This window comes from Scyliorhinus torazame, chromosome 22 (genome assembly GCF_047496885.1).
Source record: "Scyliorhinus torazame isolate Kashiwa2021f chromosome 22, sScyTor2.1, whole genome shotgun sequence".
In the NCBI taxonomy this organism is placed as follows: domain Eukaryota; kingdom Metazoa; phylum Chordata; class Chondrichthyes; order Carcharhiniformes; family Scyliorhinidae; genus Scyliorhinus; species Scyliorhinus torazame.
Genome location: NC_092728.1, coordinates 105833676 through 105850582, shown reverse-complemented (window position 1 = coordinate 105850582; position 16907 = coordinate 105833676). Strand labels below are relative to the sequence as shown.

The 16907-nt window shown below is 52.0% G+C and overlaps 1 protein-coding gene across 1 annotated transcript in view; it reads left to right on the top strand.

Moving 5' to 3' along the window:
• Nucleotides 1–16907, top strand: part of LOC140399324 (bile salt-activated lipase-like) — a 50322-nt gene that overhangs the window by 1113 nt on the left and 32302 nt on the right. The window contains exons 2-3 of the mRNA XM_072488848.1: nucleotides 6064–6211; nucleotides 9231–9350. Of these exons, the coding sequence (XP_072344949.1) occupies nucleotides 6064–6211; nucleotides 9231–9350 (268 nt within the window). The remainder of the gene's footprint in view (nucleotides 1–6063; nucleotides 6212–9230; nucleotides 9351–16907) is intronic.

The following is a 16907-nucleotide window of genomic DNA, read 5'->3' as shown; positions in this document are numbered from 1 at the left end:
TATTATTCTATTGTCATGCTGCACCTGTCCTGGGAGTGTTTGATGGGGACAGTGTAGAGGGAGCTTTACTCTGTATCTAACCCCGTGCTGTACCTGTCCTGGGAGTGTTTGATGGGGACAGTGTAGAGGGAGCTTTACTCTGTATCTAAGCCCGTGTTGTACCTGTCCTGGGAGTGTTTGATGGGGACAGTGTAGAGGTGGCTGTACCCTGTATCTAACCCCGTGCTGTACCTGTCCTGGGAGTGTTTGATGGGGACAGTGTAGAGGGAGCTTTATTCTGTATCTAACACCATGCTGTACCTGTCCTGGGAGTGTTTGATGGGGACAGTGTAGAGTTAGCTTTACTCTGTATCTAACCCCGTGCTGCACCTGTCCTGGGAGTGTTTGATGGGGACAGTGTAGAGGGAGCTTTACTCTGTATCTAACCCCGTGCTGTACCTGTCCTGGGAGTGTTTGATGGGGACAGTGTAGCGGGAGCTTTACTCTGTATCTAACCCCGTGCTGTACTTGTCCTGGGAGTGTTTGATGGGGACAGTGTAGAAGGAGCTTTGCTCTGTATCTAACCCCGTGCTGTACCTGTCCTGGGAGTGTTTGATGGGGACAGTGTAGAGGGAGCTTTACTCTGTATCTAACCCAGTGCTGTACCTGTCCTGGGAGTGTTTGATGGGGACAGTGTCAAGGGAGCTTTACTCTGTACCTAACCCCGTGCTGTACCTGCCCTGGGAGTGTTTGATGGGGACAGTGTAGAGGGAGCTTTACTCTGTATCTAACCCCGTGCTGTACCTGCCCTGGGAGTGTTTGATGGGGACAGTGTAGAGGGAGCTTTACTCTGTATCTAATCCCGTGCTGTCCCTGTCCTGGGAGTGTTTGATGGGGACAGTGTAGAGTGAGCTTTACTCTGTATCTAACCCCGTGCTGTCCCTGTCCTGGGAATGTTTGATGGGGATAGTGTGGAGGGAGCTTTACTCTGTATCTAACCCCGTGCTGTACCTGTCCTGGAGTGTTTTATGGGGACAGTGTAGAGGGGGCTTTACACTGTATCTAATCCCGTGCTGTTCCTGTCCTGGGAGTGTTTTATGGGGACAGTGTAGAGGGAGCTTTACTCTGTATCTAACCCCGTGCTGTCCCTGTCCTGGGAATGTTTGATGGGGACAGTGTAGAGGGAGCTTTACTCTGTATCTAACTCCGCGCTGTACCTTCCTGTTTATTTTCTCAACATTTTTGATTTTTCTTTTGCTCCTGAGTCTCTCCCTTCACTGATTATCTGTCTCAATTACATCGGTTGCCTCGTTGGTCTAGGGGTATGATTCTCGCTTAGGAAGCTTCCATTTGCGATAAAATGCGAGAGGTCCCGGGTTCAAATCCAAGACGAGCTGTGTTTTTTTCAGGGGCTGTTTAGCACAGGGCTAAATCGATGCTTTGAAAGCAGACCCAGGCAGGCCAGCAGCACGGTTCGATTCCCGGAACAGCCTCCCTGAACAGGCGCCGGAATGTGGCGACTAGGGGCTTTTCACAGTAACTTCATTTAAAGCCTACTTGTGACAATAAGCGATTTTCATTTTCAATTACTAGGGAACATAGGTTTAAGGTGCGAGGGGCGAAGTTTCGAGGAGATGTGCGAGGCAAGTATTTTTACACAGAGGGCAGTGAGTGCCTGGAACTCGCTGCTGGAGAAGGTGGTGGAAGCAGATAGTGAAGTTTAAGGGGTATCTTGACAAATACATGAATAGGATGGGAATAGAGGTATACGGACCACGGAAGTGTAAAAGGTTTTAGGTAAGACGGGCGTCATGATTGGTGCAGGCAGGGAGGGGGGGAGGGAGGGGGGCGGGGGGGGGGGGGGGACAACTGGGTTGCTGCTGCGGAAATCCAAAAGGAAATGGCTAAAGAGTGGGTGGGCGGGGATGGTATGCGACGCTGGGGGAGCGAGCGGGAGCGCGGAGGCGGGATATGGGACTGGCCTAGAGAAGGTAATGGCTAGTCGACACGGGAGGGGGGCAGGTAGCCCCCTAGTGAGGCTGATCACGTGGAACGTGAGAGGCCTGAACGGACCGATAAAAAGGGCCCGAGTGCTCGCGCATTTGAAAGGACTAAGGGCAGACGTGGTTATGCTCCAAGAGACGCACCTAAAAGTGGCGGACCAAGTTAGGCTAAGGAAAGGATGGGTGGAACAGGTGTTCCACTCAGGACTGGACGCAAAGAATAGAGGGGTGGCCATTTTGGTGGGGAAACGGGTAGCATTTGAAGCAAAGAACATCGTAGCAGATAGCGGAGGTAGATATGTAATGGTGAGTGGCAGGCTGGAGGGAATGGAGGTCGTGTTGGTTAATGTGTATGCCCCAAACTGGGACGATGCGGGATTTATGAGACGGATGCTGGGGCGTATACCGGACCTGGAGGTAGGAAACTTTATTTTAGGAGGGGACTTTAATACGGTGCTGGACCCGGGGCTAGATAGATCCAGCTCAAGGACCGGAAGAAGGCCGGCAGCGGCCAAGGTACTTAAGGGGTTTATGGACCAAATGGGGGGAGTGGATCCATGGCGATTTCTTAGACCTAGGGCTAGGGAGTTTTCCTTCTTCTCCCATGTCCATAAAGTGTACTCCCGGATAGATTTTTTTGTTTTGGGAAGGTCGTTGATCTCTAGGGTGGAAGAAGCTGAGTACTCAGCCATAGCGGTTTCGGATCATGCCCCACATTGGGTGGACCTGGAATTAGGAGAGGAAAGGGAGCAGAGAACACTCTGGCGATTAGATGTGGGACTGATGGCGGATGAGGGAGTGTGTGCAAGAGTGCGGGGGTGTATTGAGAGATACCTGGAGGTCAATGACGACGGCGAGGTCCCTGTGGGAGTGGTATGGGAAGCACTAAAAGCGGTGGTCAGAGGAGAGCTGATCTCCATTGGGGCCCACAAAAGGAAAACAGAGGCCAAGGAAAGGGAAAGATTACTGGGGGAGATTTTAAGGGTGGATGGGGAATTAGCAGAGACCCCGGAGGAGGAATTGTACAGGGAGAGGAGACGACTCCAGACGGAATTTGACCTTCTGACCACCAGAAAGGCGGAGGTACTGTGGAGGAAGGCACAGGGGAGGTGGTATGAATATGGGGAAAAGGCTAGTCGCCTGTTGGCTCATCAATTGCGAAAGAGGGCAGCAGCGAGGGAGATAGGAGGAATTAGAGACGAAAGGGGAGACACGGTGCGAAGGGCAGGAAAGATAAATGAGGTGTTCAAGATCTTCTATGAGGAACTGTATAGGTCTCAACCCCCAGAGGGAGAGGAGGGGATGCGGCAGTTCCTGGACCAATTGAGGTTCCCGAAAGTGGAGGAGCGGGGGGTGGAAGGCCTGGGGGCACCGATTGGGGTGGACGAGGTTATTAAGGGACTGGGAAGCATGCAAGCAGGGAAGGCCCCAGGACCAGACGGGTTCCCGGTGGAGTATTACAGAAAATATGTGGACTTGTTTGGCCCCGTTGATGGTGAGGACGTTCAATGAGGCCAGGAAAGGGGGGACTCTACCCCCGACGATGTCGGAGGCGACGATATCGTTAATTTTGAAGAATGATAAAGATCCGTTGCAGTGCGGGTCCTATAGACCCATTTCATTATTGAACGTGGATGCCAAATTGTTGGCAAAGGTACTGGCATCGAGGATAGAGGACTGTGTCCCGGGGGTGGTGCACGAAGACCAGACAGGGTTCGTAAAAGGGAGACAACTGAATGTTAACGTGCGACGACTATTAGGGGTGATAATGATGCCCCCAGTGGAGGGGGAGGCAGAGATAGTGGCGGCAATGGACGCAGAGAAGGCATTTGATAGGGTGGAGTGGGAGTATTTATGGGAAGTGTTAAGGAGGTTTGGGTTTGGGAACGGGTTTATTAGCTGGGTTAGACTTCTTTATGGGGCTCCAACAGCAAGCGTAGTTACAGGTCGACATAGATCGGAGTATTTCCGACTATATAGGGGAACAAGACAGGGATGCCCGCTGTCTCCACTGTTGTTCGCGTTGGCAATTGAACCTCTGGCCATGGCATTGAGAGACTCCAGGAAATGGAGAGGGGTGATTAGAGGGGGAGAAGAACACCGAGTCTCGTTATACGCGGATGACCTATTGTTATACGTGTCGGACCCAGCGGGGGGGGATGATAGAGGTTATGCGAATTTTGAGGGGGTTCGGGGATTTCTCGGGGTATAGGCTAAACATGGGGAAGAGTGAATTATTTGTGATACATCCAGGGGACCAGAGTAGAGAGATAGAAGGCTTGCCTCTAAGGAAAGTGGAAAGAAACTTCCGATACCTGGGGATTCAGATCGCTAGGAGCTGGGGAACCTTGCACAGACTTAATCTGACACAGTTGGTAGAACAAATGGAGGAGGACTTCAAGAGGTGGGACATGCAGCCTCTATCGCTGGCGGGCAGGGTGCAAGCAATTAAGATGATGGTCCTCCCGAGGTTCTTATTTGTATTTCAATGTCTCCCTATACTAATCACCAAGACCTTTTTTAATAAAATAGACAGGAGCATCACGAGCTTCGTGTGGGCAGGGAAAGTTCCGAGAGTAAGGAGGGGGTTCCTTCAGCGTAGTAGGGACAGAGGAGGATTGGCACTACCGAACTTGGGCGATTACTATTGGGCCGCCAATGTGGCAATGATACGTAAATGGATGATGGAGGGTGAGGGAGCGGCGTGGAAAAGACTGGAGAGAAAGTCCTGTAAAGGGACGAGTTTAGAGGCGCTGGTGACGGCGCCGCTACCGATCTCACCTAAAAAGTTTACCACGAACCCGGTGGTGGCGGCAACATTGAATATCTGGGGACAGTGGAGGCGACAGAGAGGGGTGCGGGGAGCCCTGGTGGGGTCCCCAATCAGGAACAACCATAGGTTCACCCCAGGAAGAATGGATGGAGGATTTCAGAGCTGGTACCAGTTGGGAATTAGGAGGGTGGGAGATTTATTTATAGATGGGACTTTTGCGAGCTTGGGAGCATTGGAGGAAAAGTATAAGTTGCCCCGGGGAAATTTCTTGAGATATATGCAGGTGAGGGCGTTTACTAGACAACAGGTGAGGGAATTTCTGTTGCTCCCGACACAGGGGATACAAGACAGGGTGCTTTCAGGGGTGTGGGTCGGAGAGGGCAAGGTGTCAGAGATTTACCGAGAGATGAGGGAAGAGGGGGAGGAGTCGGTGGGCGAATAAAAGGAAAGTGGGAAGAAGAACTAGGGGAGGAGATAGAGGAGGGTATGTGGGCTGAGGCCCTAAGCAGGGTAAATTCCTCTTCCTCATGCGCCAGGCTTAGCCTGATTCAATTTAAGGTGCTACATAGAGCACACATAACGGGAGCAAGATTGAGCAGGTTCTTTGGAGTGGAGGACAAATGTGGGAGGTGTGGCGGGAGCCCGGCAAACCACGCACATATGTTTTGGGCGTGCCCGGCACTGGAAGGGTATTGGAAGGGAGTGACGGGAGTGATTCCGCGGGTGGTGAAGGCCCGGGTCAAACCAGGCTGGGGGGTTAGCTCTATTTGGAGTTGCGGAAGAGCCGGGAGTGCAGGAGGCGAAAGAGGCCGACGTTGTGGCCTTTGCGTCTCTAGTAGCCCGGCGCAGGATCCTACTCATGTGGAAGGAGGCGAAACCCCCCGGACTGGAGGCCTGGGTAAATGATATGGCGGGGTTCATTAAACTGGAGCAGATAAAGTTTGCCCTGAGAGGATCGGCTCAAGGGTTCACCAGGCGGTGGCAGCCATTTCTCGACTACCTAGGGGAACGTTAGAGGGAAGACAGATGACCAGCAGCAGCAACCCAGGGGGGAGGGGGGTTAGTTTAGTTTAGGTCAAAGATAAAGGGGTTTTGTTCCTTGTGTATTGTTAAAAATTTCTGTATTGTTATTGTTGCGTTTGCTTTGTAAGAGGGGAAAAACTGTTGTTTGGGAAAAAAATTTCAATAAAACATATTTAAAAAAAAAAAGATTGGTGCAGGCTTGGAGGGTCGCGGGGCCTGTTCCTGTGCTGTATTGTTCTTTATTCTTTGCTCCATCTCTGATCCTCTGTCTCTTCTTCCCTGTAGCTGGGTGTGGTGAAAACTGAAGGTGGTCGTGTGGAAGGAACCAATAAACGGGATGGGTTTTTCGCCTCGGTGGATATTTTCAAAGGGATTCCATTTGCTGCAACTCCGAAACGATTTGAGAAAGCGGGACCCCATCCTGGATGGTCCGGTAACTCATTCCCTTTGCCTTTTCCTTATTTGCTTTTGTCTTCAATTAAAAATGGACAGAGAACACCGCAGCCTGTCCTCTGAAGTAGCCAATCGCAGGAGATTAGAGAGGTACTGAGTAGGGCGTCAGGGAAACGGGAAAATCAGAGTTATCCCGAACACTCTTCAACTCAGCTAGTGGGTTTGTAACTCAGTCGGTTGAACTTTCACCTTTGACTCAGGCGATTGCCTGTTCAATTCCCACCCCAGTGACCTCAGCTCAGAATCCAGCTAAATCCACACTCCAGACGTCAGACAAAATCCTGGCTGACTCTCCTGCTGGGGAGAGTGCAGCATTGTCAAAGGTGCCTTTGGATTAGACGAGATGTTGAACCAAGATGCCATCTGCCCCCTCAGGTGGGTATAGAAGATGCCCCAGTCATAATTTAGCGAAAGAGCAGAGAAACTGTGGTGTTGTCCCAGCCACTAGTTATCCATTTTTACCCACCTTCCAACAGGGACTACAGTTCAAAAACTCATCAATATATGGCTGTAGGGTGGCTGTACTCATGGCTGTAAAGTGCGTTGGGACATCTTGAAGTCAGACAAACATTTAAAAAAATTAATTTAGAGTATCCAATTCATTTCTTTTTCCAATTTAGGAGCAATTTAGCGTGTTCAATCCACCTGCACATGTTTGGGTTGTGGGGGTGAGACCCACGCAAACACAGGGAGAATGTGCAAACTCCACACGGACAGTGACCCAGAGCCGGGATCGAACCTGGGACCTCGGCGCCGCGAGGCAGCAGCGCTAACCCACTGCGCCACCGTGCTGCCCTAGGTCAGACGAACATACGAATTAGGAGCAGGAGGAGGCCATTCGGCCCCTCGAGTCTGCTCCGCCATTCAATAAGCTCATGTCTGATCTGATTGTGGCCTCAACCCCACCTACCCCCCGATAATCTTTCACCCCCTCGTTAATCAGGAATCTATGCAGCTCTGCCTTACAAATATTCAATGATTCTGCTTTCACTGCCTTCTGAGGAAGAGAGTTCCAGAGAAACCCGACCCTCTGAGAAAGAAATTCTCATCTGTCATAAATGGGTGACGCTCATTTTTATTTATTTATTTCTTTTTTAATAAATTTAGAGTACCCAATTAATTTTTTCCAATAAAGGGGCAATTTAGCGTGGCCAATCCACCTATCCTGCACATCTTTGGGTTGTGGATTGGCCACGCTAAATTGCCCCTTAATTGGAACAAATGAATTGGGTACTCTAAATTTATCATAAAAAAATAAGGATACCAATACTGTGCACAATACTCCAGATGTGGTCTCACCAAGGCCCTGTGCAACTGAAGCAGAACCTCCGTACATTTGTAACCAATTCCCCTCACAATGAATTAGGACATTCTGTTAGCTTTTTGTGAAAGGTTTCATATGAATGCAAGATCTCTCTTTCCCTTGACAAAGGACAAAGCTCCTCCTGTCACATTGACCCAATGCACTGACGAGCCTCACGGCGTTGATTGGACCCAGACTCGATCCCCACTCTGTTACCAAACTGTTGATCTCCGCTGGGCTGGGAAGTGTACGAACCAGGCAGGTTTGTTACCCCTGATTTCAGGGCAGTGATCCCAGCTGGAAAGTGTGAGTGCAGATTGGGGGGGGGGGGCGGTGTTACACAGCCCGGTGTCTCATGTTGTTTTATAATTGCACCTGTGCAATAGTTGGTTTTATTACGTTGAAGGTGCTATATAACTGTAAGTTGTTGTTGTAGTTGTCCACATTCTGGCTGCAAGCCATTCTGGATTCTGCGCCCACCATTGCCCCTTCTGCGGAATTTCACGTCGTAACAACCCTCTGCAGATCAAACCGAGACATTTCCTGGCCTTGCCTGGATAGCAGAATCATTCTACAGCTATTTGCATTCCTGTAGCGCCTTTCACGCAGCTGAATGTCCCAAGGTGCCTCACAAGAGTGCAAACGAGACAAACCTTAACCCTTTAAATTGTATTTAAGTGAGTAGTATGCTCTTACAATAACTGGACCCCCCCCCCCCCCCCCCCCCCCTCCGCCGCCCCACTCAATCAGACCTGCACCAATCAAAGGCAAAATACTGCAGATGCTGGAAATCTGAAACAAAAATAGACATCGCTGGAAATGCTCAGCAGGTCAGGCAGCATCTGTGAGGAGAGAAACGGCGTTAATGTTTCTAGTCAATGACCTTTTGTCAGACTTGTTCAAATCAGGATGGCACGGTGGTTAGCACTGCTGCCTCACGGCGCCGGGTTCGATCCTGGCCACGGGTCACTGTCCGTGTGGAGTTTGCACATTCTCCCCGTGTCCGTGTGGGTCTTACCCCCACAGCCCAACGCTGTGCAGGGTAGGTGAACAAAGAACAAAGAAAGGTACAGCATAGGAACAGGCCCTTCGGCCCTCCAAGCCTGTGCAGACCATGCTGTCTGTCTAAACTAAAATCTTCTGCACTTCCGGGGTCCGTATCCCTCTATTCCCAACCCAGGTGGATTGGCCATGCTAAATTACCCCTTAATTGGAAAGAAAGAATTGGGCACTCTAAATTTATTCTAAAAAAAGAGTTGTTCAAATCAAATTTGTTGTATGCGCAGCCTTCGTATGTTTGTTCTGGACTGGGTCACATTAACCCTAAAATGTAACAGTGACAACACTTCAAAAGTACATCATTGTAAGGTGGCATGTGGCGCAGTGGATAGCACTGGGACTGCGGCGCTGAGGACCCGGGTTCGAATCCTGGTCCAGGGTCACTGTCAATGTGGAGTTTGCACATTCTCCCCGTGTCTGCGTGGGTTTCACCCCCACAACCCAAAGATGTGCAGGGTAGGTGGATTAGCCACGCTAAATTGCCCCTTAATTGGGAGAAAAAAAAAATTGGGTACTCTAAATTTAATTTAAAAAGTACATAATTGTCTGTGGACTGCCTCGGGCTTGTCAAAGGCGCTACATAAATGCAAGTTTTTCTTTCTTTCTATTAACCCTTGGTGCTTGTGTTCATCACCAGATATTCTGAAAGCCAAGGATTTCAAACCCAGATGTTTGCAGACCACCTTGACGCAGGATGCTGTCTTTGGGAGTGAAGATTGTCTTTACCTGAACATCTGGGTCCCTCACGGGAGAAAAGGTACAAAACAGCAGCAAAAAGTGAAGCACATCTTTTAAAAAAAAAAAAATTTAGAGTACCCAATTCATTTTTTCCTAATTAAGGGGCAATTTAGCGTGGCCAATCCAATCTTTGGGTTGTGGGAGTGAAACCCACGCAGACACTGGGAGAATGTGCAAACTCCACACGGGCAGTGACCCAGGGCCGGGATTCGAACCTGGGACCTAGGTGCCGTGAGGCAGCAGTGCTACCCACTGTGCCACCATGCTGCCCTAAAAGTGAACAGCTGTATGACGTTCCTGGTGATGGTGTGTTACACTTCACTCCGAGTCCAGGTTGCTGTGGCAACCTGCACTTTTCCAAACACGTTACAGTCAGGAGCTGTGGTTGGTGATTGTCGGAGCTCCAACCTTCTATCCACCACCGGGTGATGTGTTGGGTGTTCTGGATCACAAACAGGTCACCAACACTGGAAGTGGTGCAACTCTATTTTATTATAAGGTTAACTATATTAACATACTTGAACTGTGGGTAAATGCAATACCAATTTTAACTGTTGACCCTTGCCTAGTCCTAACCAGGTGATGCACTCAGCACATGGTGAATGTCTGTGTTGCAGGCTGTGAGCTCTGTGCTCCGAGCTGGCTGCTGCTAGAATGAGCGGGAACTCTCCTGTCCCCTGTCTTTATAGTGCGTGTGCTCTCACTGGTGATTGGCTGCGGTGTTGTGTATGCTGATTGGTCCCACTGCATGTCCATCAGTGTGTGTGTCTGCACCATGATATACTGGTGTATATTATGACATCCCCCCTTTTATATAAAGAACATGTGCCTGCGTGACAATAAATATCGTGTAGTGAATGTACCTGACTATGTGTGTGCGTGTTATTTACATGACTATGTACATGAGGCTAATCTGTTTACACGGGAAGGTGCCTGGTGCAGAGAAATAGGGTGTCACACCAACAGCAAAATGAACATTATATACAAACTACTGGAACGATGAAACAGGATAACAGAACCGATCAAAGAGACCAACATTGTAAAACTCATAAGTCAAGTCTCTGAGGTGGGCGACGAATTCTGGTTGACCGCCTCAAGGGTGGGTCAGGAGCCACCGGCTGAGGAACGGGCTGGGCCACGGCAGAGTGAGGGGGATACAGAGTATTCGGAATCTCCACATAGTCCAGGTTGGGGGCAACAGGAGGGTGTTTCACCGGTGGAGGATCACGTAGCGAGCGTGGAACGAGACGAAGGGCATGCCAATTGCAGCGGCGAATGGAACCATCTGGCAGACGAACCAGGAACGAGCGGGGAGACACCTGCCGAAGAACCACAGCAGTTGCAGACCAGCCACCCTCCGGAAGATGGATGCGGACGTTGTCATCAGGCGCCAGAGCAGGGAGATCAGTCGCCCGAGCGTCATGCGCCGCCTTGTGTTGCGCACGAGACTGTTGCATCCGCTGAAGGACCGGAACGAGGTCGAGGTCTGGGACATGAATGGACGGCACCGTGGTCCTGAGGGTGCGACCCATGAGCAGCTGGGCTGGCGACAGGCCCGTGGACAGTGGGGCCGAACGATAGGCCAGCAAGGCGAGGTAGAAGTCGGATCCTGCATCGGCAGCCTTGCAGAGGAGCCGTTTGACGATGTGGACGCCCTTTTCCGCTTTGCCATTGGATCGGGGGTGCAGGGGACTGGATGGTACATGCACACAGTTGTACCTGCTGGCAAAGTTGGACCATTCCTGGCTCGCGAAGCAGGGGCCATTGTCCGACATCACAGTGAGTGGGATGCCGTAACGAGCAAAGGTCTCCTTGCAGGCACGGATGACAGCCAATGATGTGATGTCGTGCAGGCGTACGACCTCCGGGTAGTTCGAAAAATAGTCTATAATCAGAACATAGTCCCTGCCGAGCGCATGGAACAGGTCAACGCCTACCTTAGACCAAGGGGAAGTGACCAACTCATGGGGCTGTAGGGTCTCACGTGGTTGGGCCGGCTGGAACCGCTGACAGGTGGGGCAGTTGAGCGCTGTGTTGGCGATGTCCTCATTGATGCCAGGCCAGTACACAGCCTCTCGGGCCCTCCGTCGGCACTTCTCCACGCCAAGATGGCCCTCGTGTAGCTGTTCGAAAACGAGCTGGCGCATGCTGTGCGGGATCACGATGCGGTCCAGCTTCAGGAGGACACCATCGACCACCAGTCTCCCTGAACAGGCGCCGGAATGTGGCGACTAGGGGCTTTTCACAGTAACTTCAATGAAGCCTACTCGTGACAATAAGCGATTTTCATTTTTTTCACTACTGCCAGATCGTCTCTGATATTGTAGAACTGTGGGCATTGGCCCTTGAGCCACCCATCCGTCATGTGGCGCATGACATGCTGTAGTTGGGGGTCAGCCGCAGTCTCGTGGTGAATGTGGATAAGCCGTTCATCCGTGGCCGGCAGATTGGGGGCCGTGAAGCCACATGGGCGTCAACCTGGCAGACGAACCCCTCTGGGTCACACGGGGTGTTGACTGCCCTGGACAGAGCGTCGGCTATGATCAGGTCCTTGCCCAGGGTGTATAGCAGCTGGAAATCGTACTGCCGGAGTTTAAGCAGAATGCGCTGGAGGCGAGGGGTCAGATCATTCAGGTCTTTTTGTATAATGTTGACCAGCGGGCAATGGTCGGTCTCGACAGTGAATTGGGGGAGGCCGTACACGTAATCATGAAATTTGTCGACACCAGTCTACAGGCCCAGGCACTCCTTTTCGATCTGCGCTTAGCGCTGTTCCGTGGGGGTCATGGCACATGACGCATATGCAACGGGGGCCCATAATGAGGCCTCATCGCGTTGCAGGAGCACCGCCCCAATGCCGGATTCGCTGGCATCCGTTGAAATTTTTGTTTCCTTCGTGGGATCAAAAAATGCCAATACCGGGGCCGTGATAAGCTTGCTCTTAAGCTCCTCCCATTCGCGCTCGTGGGCGGGAAGCCATTGGAAGTCTGTCGTCTTCCTGACCAGGTTCCGGAGAGCTGTGGTATGGGAGGCGAGGTTGGGGATGAACTTCCCCAGGAAGTTGACCATGCCCAAAAATTGGAGGACCGCCTTCTTGTCTGTCGGCTTCTGCATGGCCGTGATGGCTGCCACCTTGTCCACATCCGGCCGCATACCCAACCGGGAGATGTGGTCCCCTAGGAACTTGAGTTCCGTCTGGCCGAAGTAACATTTGGCTCTGTTGAGGCGAAGGCCTTGGTCCCGTATTCATTTGAAAACGCGCTGGAGGCGACTGATATGTTCCTGCGGGGTGGTGGACCAAATGATGATGTCGTCAACATAGACGCGCACACCCTCAATGCCCTCCATCATTTGCTCCATGATCCGGTGGAATACTTCTGATGCCGATATAATCCCTAATGACATCCTGTTGTAGCAGTATCTGTCAAACGAGGCATTAAAGGTACACAGCTTTCTGCTGGACCTGTCTAGTTGAATTTGCCAGAATCCTTTCGAGGCGTCAAGTTTGGTGAAGATGTTGCCCGAGCCATCTCGCACGTGATCTCCTCGCGCTTGGGGATAGGGTAATGCTCCCTCATTATGTTGCGATTCAGGTCCTTTGGGTCACTGCAGATCCGGAGCTCGCCAGAAGTCTTCTTTACGCACACCATGGAACTGACCCAGTCGGTTGGTTCCGTCACTCTGGAGAGCACTCCTTGGTCCTGGAGGTCCTGCAGCTGCTGCTTGAGGCGGTCCTTGAGGGGTGCTGGGACTCTGCGAGGTGCATGAACCACAGTCTTGTTTGAGCAGGATTTTGTAAGTGTATGGAAGCGTGCCCATGCCTTCAAAAACGTCGCGGTGCTGGTCGATGATGGCATTGAGTTGCGCCCTGAAGTCCGCATCCTGGAAGGCAGACGTGTCCTCTGGAGAGAGAGAGTGTACTCGTTGAACAAGGTTTAGGAGTTTGCACGCCTGTGCGCCTAGCAGAGAGTCCTTCGAGGAGCCCACGATCTCGAAGGGAAGGATGGCTTTTCGCGAATTGTGCGTCACTTCGAGTTGGCATGAACCGGTAGCAGGAATGACGTTGCCATTGTAGTCCACTAGTTGGCAGGTCGACAGAAGAATGGTTGGTTTAACCCCAAGGGTCTGAAAGTTTGACCACACTAGGAGATTAGTGGAAGCACCAGTGTCCAGGCAGAATCGAATCTGGGATCGGTTGACCGTCAGGGTGGCACACCACTCGTCATCTGGATCAATGCTGTGCACCGACAGCGGCTGGTGGTTTTGATTCGGGGACAGCCTGTTCTTTGTTATAACAGCGACTCGAAAAGGCTCCCTCGGGTCCTCGGTGTCACTGATCTGCGGGAAGTCGGAATCGGACTCGGTGAACGTGGGTTGAATTGCCCGAACGTTCCTGCGAGGCTGGCTGAAGCGATGCGAATTGGCAGGCTGAGCTGCTCGACAGCAGGCAGCATAGTGGCCAAGTCTGCCACATCGTAGGCATTGTCGCGATTTTGCAGGACATTGCCGCTTTAAATGGGCGGAGCCACTGTTGCCGCACGTCGTGACGTCAGTACGCTCGTTGCGCCACCGCGCATGCGTGGTGCGGTCCTGCGTGGTGCGCGCCTGCGCATCGTTCCTCCACGTCACCGTCCCCTCGTTTGGCGCGTACAAGCGCGAGAGGCTGCGAAAAGCGCGCGAAATGGCCGCCCTCATCCAGGCTGCAGCCTTGGAGGTGTTCAATTGTTTGGACCCGTTCCGCCTCGTGGGGACCTTGCCGCGCCGTTTCAGCCGCCTGTAGGTGGGAGTACCGGCTGGTGGCATTTTCATGCAGGACACAGGTCTCGATGGCAGTCGCTAGGGTGAGTTGCTTAATTTTGAGGAGCTGCTGACGCAGGGAGTCCGACAGAACACCAAATACGAACTGGTCACGTATCATGGAGTCGGAGGTGGGCCCGTAGCTGCAGGACTGCGCAAGGATGCGGAGGTGTGTTAAAAAGGATTGGAAAGGCTCGTCCTTACCCTGCAAGCGCTGCTGGAACAGGTATCTTTCGAAGCTTTCATTGACCTCTATGCTGAAGTGGGTGTTGAATTTGAGGAGAACCGTCTTGTACTTTGTCTTGTCCTCGTCGTCTGCGAATGTGAGGGAGTTGAAGATGTGGATGGCGTGTTGCCCGGCCGTGGAGAGGAGCAGAGCAATCTTCCTGGTGTCCGAGGCGTTCTCCCTGTCCGTGGCTTCGAGGAAGAGCTGGAAGCGCTGTTTAAAAATCTTCCAATTGACCCCGAGATTGCCGGCGATGCGGAGCGGCGGCGGAGGGTTGATGTTCTCCATACTTCAGGATGCCAGAATGCTGATTAGTTGCAGGTGGGTCTCAGAAGTGCTAGTATGCAACCACTCCTTGTACCATGATGTGTTGGGTGTTCTGGATCACAAACAGGTCACCAACACTGGAAGTGGGGCAACTCTATTTTATTATAAGGTTAACTATATTAACATACTTGAACTGTGGGTAAATGCAATACCAGCTTTAACTGTTGACCCTTGCCTAGTCCTAACCAGGTGATGCACTCAGCACATGGTGAATGTCTGTGTTGCAGGCTGTGAGCTCTGTGCTCCGAGCTGGCTGCTACTAGAATGAGCGGGAACTCTCCTGTCCCCTGTCTTTATAGTGTGTGTGCTCTCACTGGTGATTGGCTGCGGTGTTGTGTATGCTGATTGGTCCCACTGCATGTCCGTCAGTGTGTGTGTGTGTGGCTGCACCATGATATACTGGTGTATATTATGACACCGGGCTGACCAGGTATCTCTCCTCACTGAAGGATATGAAACCTGTACAGCCACATTCTGAAGACATCTTCCCTGGCCATCAGAGCTTCTGACTCAGAGTCAGGGAGCTGCCCACTGCACCTCAACACTCCCTCACTAATGTCCTTACTGGCAACAATGGTTAGGAAAATGCTTCACTGTTCTTTCCCTCCATCAATCCTCTGGCTTTGCCAGATCCAGTCCATGACACGATAGATATAGAGTTAAACACTTCCTACACTATTACAATAATGTGTCCTTAACCCAATCGTAACTCCTCTTACCGTTCAACCTCAAACATCAGGGATTGGGCAGCAGGGTGGCGCAGTGGTTAGCACTGCTGCCTCACGGCGCCAAGGTCCCAGGTTCGATCCCGGCTCTAGGTCACTGTCCGTGTGGAGTTTGCACATTCCCCCCGTGTTTGCGTGGGTTTCGCCCCCACAACCCAAACATGTGCAGGGTGGGTGGATTGGCCACGCTAAATTGCCCCTTAATTAGGAAAAAATGAATTGGGCACTCTAAAATTTTATTTACAAAAGACATTGGGGCAGGATTCTCAAGTCTCTGACTCCGAAATCGAGCTCGGCGATTGGCTGGAGAATCCAATCAGGGCTGAAATCGGGGGGGCAGCGCCGCTTTTGCGATGCTCCGCTCCCTCCAAAACGGTGTCACACGCCATCGGGACAGCCTCAGGAAGTTACCTGAGGCCCTCCCCCCGGATGCACCACCCCCAATGGGCTGAGTTCCCGACGGTGTCGGTCGCGTGTGGTATTTAATTTCGGGAAGTCAGCATGGCGGCTGCGGACACAGTCCAGCGCCGCCCCAGTCACGCGGCGGGGGCGGGGGGGGCTGATCTGCGGGCAGGCGGGACTTTGGCTGGGGACACTGGTGGGGAATGGTCCTGGGGTGGCGAGCCTGGCTAATGGGGGTCACTATTTGGCAGGCTGGGACTGCGCGCGCCCCGCGCCATGTGGCCGTGTGTGCAGCTAGAGCTGGGGGCTAGCCCCCCACCAGACAGGGGATCGGTGGCCGTTTTCTCGATCAGCACTTAGTCTCAGAATCGGAGAAGCCAGCCCCAGGCATTCGTCTCCCCTATTTGATGAGAAGTTTATCCATTGAATCCCCACAGTGCAGAAGGAGGCTATTTGTTTATCGAGTCTGCACCAACCCTCTGAAGGAGAACCCTACCTAGGTCCATCTCCCCCAATCGAAACTTCGTAACTCCACCAAACCTGCACATAATTGGGTCTGTGGGAGAAAGCCGGAGCACCCGGAAAAAAACCATGCAGACACGGGGAGAACGTGCAAACTCCACGCAAACAGCGATCCAAGGCCGGAATTGAACCTGGGTCCCTGGCGCCATCAGGCAGCAGTGCTAACCACAGCTTTACTCTGTCCTGGGAGTGTTTGATGGGGACAGTGTAGAGGGAGCTTTACTCTGTATCTAACCCCGTGCTGTACCTGCCCTGGGAGTGTTTGATGGGGACAGTGTAGAGGGAGCTTTACTCTGTATCTAACCCCGTGCTGTACCTGTCCTGGGAGTGTTTGATGGGGACAGTGTAGAGGGAGCGTTACTCTGTATCTAACCCCGTGCTGTACCTGCCCTGGGAGTGTTTGATGGGGACAGTGTAGAGGGAGCTTTACTCTCTATCTAACCCCGTGCTGTACCTGCCCTGGGAGTGTTTGATGGGGACAGTGTAGAGGGAGCTTTACTCTGTATCTAACCCCGTGCTGTACCTGCCCTGGGAGTGTTTGATGGGGACAGTGTAGAGGGAGCTTTACTCTGTATCT